We start from the raw sequence: 2,068 nt of genomic DNA, 5'->3' as shown, positions 1-2,068 counted from the left end.
ACGTCACTGTTTCATCGCTGGGGGTAGATCGGACCAGCGTTGAAAGAGACCAATATACAAAATATTGGTACAAAAATTGGCTCGCATTCGCCGTACTGCTTGAGTTGAATGTACATCATTAAACTTTGCACGGCCTGATCAACTGCTCGCGTTGAAAAGGTACAATTTTCCACCAACTGTTGAATAAATCCACACATCGACGGGTCGGTGACTCTATTCAACGTTTCTATACAGCAGATCAACAGTTCATCCGCGTCTTCTTCGACAAAATTGTCATCAATTCGTTTCAATGCCTAAAAATTGATAATACAAAACTATAATTGGAACATTCCATTTTGTACAACATTATAGGAAAATAAGTTGACCTTACAAAAACTATTAAAAATAACATAATATTTTTAAAACATGTTTCTTTTTTCTAAATACCTGTTCAGCGATATCAATTTCTCCATTCCTTATGCCATAAAGCAGATCTTTGAAAGCGGTATGAAAAGTTAAGCCAGATTCTGGTCCCAGGTGAGAACTGACCTAAATGTATCCATTTAGTTGATTATTATTTATTACAAAAATCACAATAATTGCATGCATAAAGAATAAAATACAAATATATAAATTTAAAAGAAACATTATGTTTTGTAAAAAATAATAAAAACTCACTGCTGAAGTATCAAAATATCTGAAAATATCATCAAAATCTGTTGCTCTTTTTCGAGTTCTCAATGAACTGACCGTCGGAGTATCGTACGGTTCCTTAAATTCCAAAAAAAAAACAAAATATTAAACTTTTACAACAAATAAATAGCATACCTCCAATTTTGCATAGCCGAAAAGAAAACGAATATATTCACTACGCTTCAACAAGTGTATTGACTTTTTTTCCGTTTTCAAACTAGCCTAAAATAAATATTTGCAAAATCATATGAAAGAAAAAAGAAATCAGCTTACCGTTGTTTGTTCGCTTGTTGTCGAGCTCATTTCACGATTATTATTTCTGAATAAAGCGAATGGAATTCGATATAAATTACAAGTAAGAATAGCATTTCATAATAAAATCTCAGTATAATGAAAAATATCAACAAATATTAACAATAAAAAAACAATGGGTAAAATCCGATTTCAATGATTTACTAATAGTTAAAAATCAAAGCTTTGCTAACTGAATCAGTGGCAATGGTATTTACGCAAGAATCAATCATCACTGTGGAATTTGGAAATCGTCGTATTCCAGTGGTCGGTCTACGAAATGTAAGAAGGAGCTTCACAAAAATAACGTTGAATTTCATTGCGCATGCACATCGCATAATTGACGTATTGCTCGTGCAATTTTTCCGTAAGCTCCTCTTCAAATTTGGCAACTAACAGGCGTCGATGCTCGGCAAGTAACTTCTTGAAAACAAATATAATCTGCCGCAATGAAAAATGCTGCTGATTGTTGATAATGCCACCGTCCACCAGATAAGATTTTGAAGTTGGAAATTTTTCAGCGTCCACTTTGTTGTCCACAACGTTTTTCATCTCGTCACGAAGAATATCCTCCAGCTGAGATGTGGGTGAACGTGGTGAATCACGTATTATCATTTCTGCAATGCATTCAAATTTCAGCAAACAAATATTGTTCTACTTGTCACAGAATCTCAATACCGCTTGTTTACATACTACTTACTCCTGTTCCACTATGCTCAAAACAATTACTTGAAAACTTTATACGTTAAAAATTAAAATTAGAATGCTTTCATTAGTCAATAAAAGTAATTAAGAAAAACAACGGATTAAACTAAACGTAAACGGATCGATTTAAGAAATTTTTATCATAACCAAATTAACTATTTATTGTAACTTTATTATATTTAACTTTTTAACAAAACTACTAACGTGGAGATGGACTTCTCTTCACACGCTTCGCAGCGCATTCTGGACTCATGAAATGTTCGAAATCCAAGGGCCGTTTTAAAGTAGCTCCGCAAGCCATCTCTAATACGAAGCTATAGGATTCCTATAAATAAACTTTCAATTAATAAATATGAACTAAAACAAAAACCAAATTAAACATAATATTCTTTGAAAAAAT

The 2,068-nt window shown here is 32.6% G+C and overlaps 1 protein-coding gene across 1 annotated transcript; it reads right to left on the bottom strand.

Annotated features, from left to right (window-relative positions):
- Positions 1 to 11: 11 nt before the first annotated feature.
- On the bottom strand, positions 12 to 1,969 carry Tsp_13890 (conserved hypothetical protein). The gene is made up of 7 exons (XM_003368719.1): positions 1,873 to 1,969; positions 1,361 to 1,580; positions 946 to 991; positions 808 to 894; positions 658 to 750; positions 427 to 528; positions 12 to 293 (listed from the first exon to the last, which is right to left on the bottom strand). The coding sequence occupies exons 1-7, from the start codon at positions 1,967 to 1,969 to the stop codon at positions 12 to 14; spliced, it is 927 nt and encodes a 308-aa protein (XP_003368767.1).
- Between the last annotated feature and the right edge of the window lie 99 nt (positions 1,970 to 2,068).

The sequence above is a fragment of the Trichinella spiralis genome, assembly GCF_000181795.1.
Source record: "Trichinella spiralis strain ISS 195 chromosome Unknown Scfld2038, whole genome shotgun sequence".
Classification (NCBI taxonomy): Eukaryota; Metazoa; Nematoda; class Enoplea; order Trichinellida; family Trichinellidae; genus Trichinella; species Trichinella spiralis.
The sequence above is the reverse complement of the archived record's forward strand: the minus strand, read 5'-3'. Positions and strand labels throughout refer to the sequence as shown.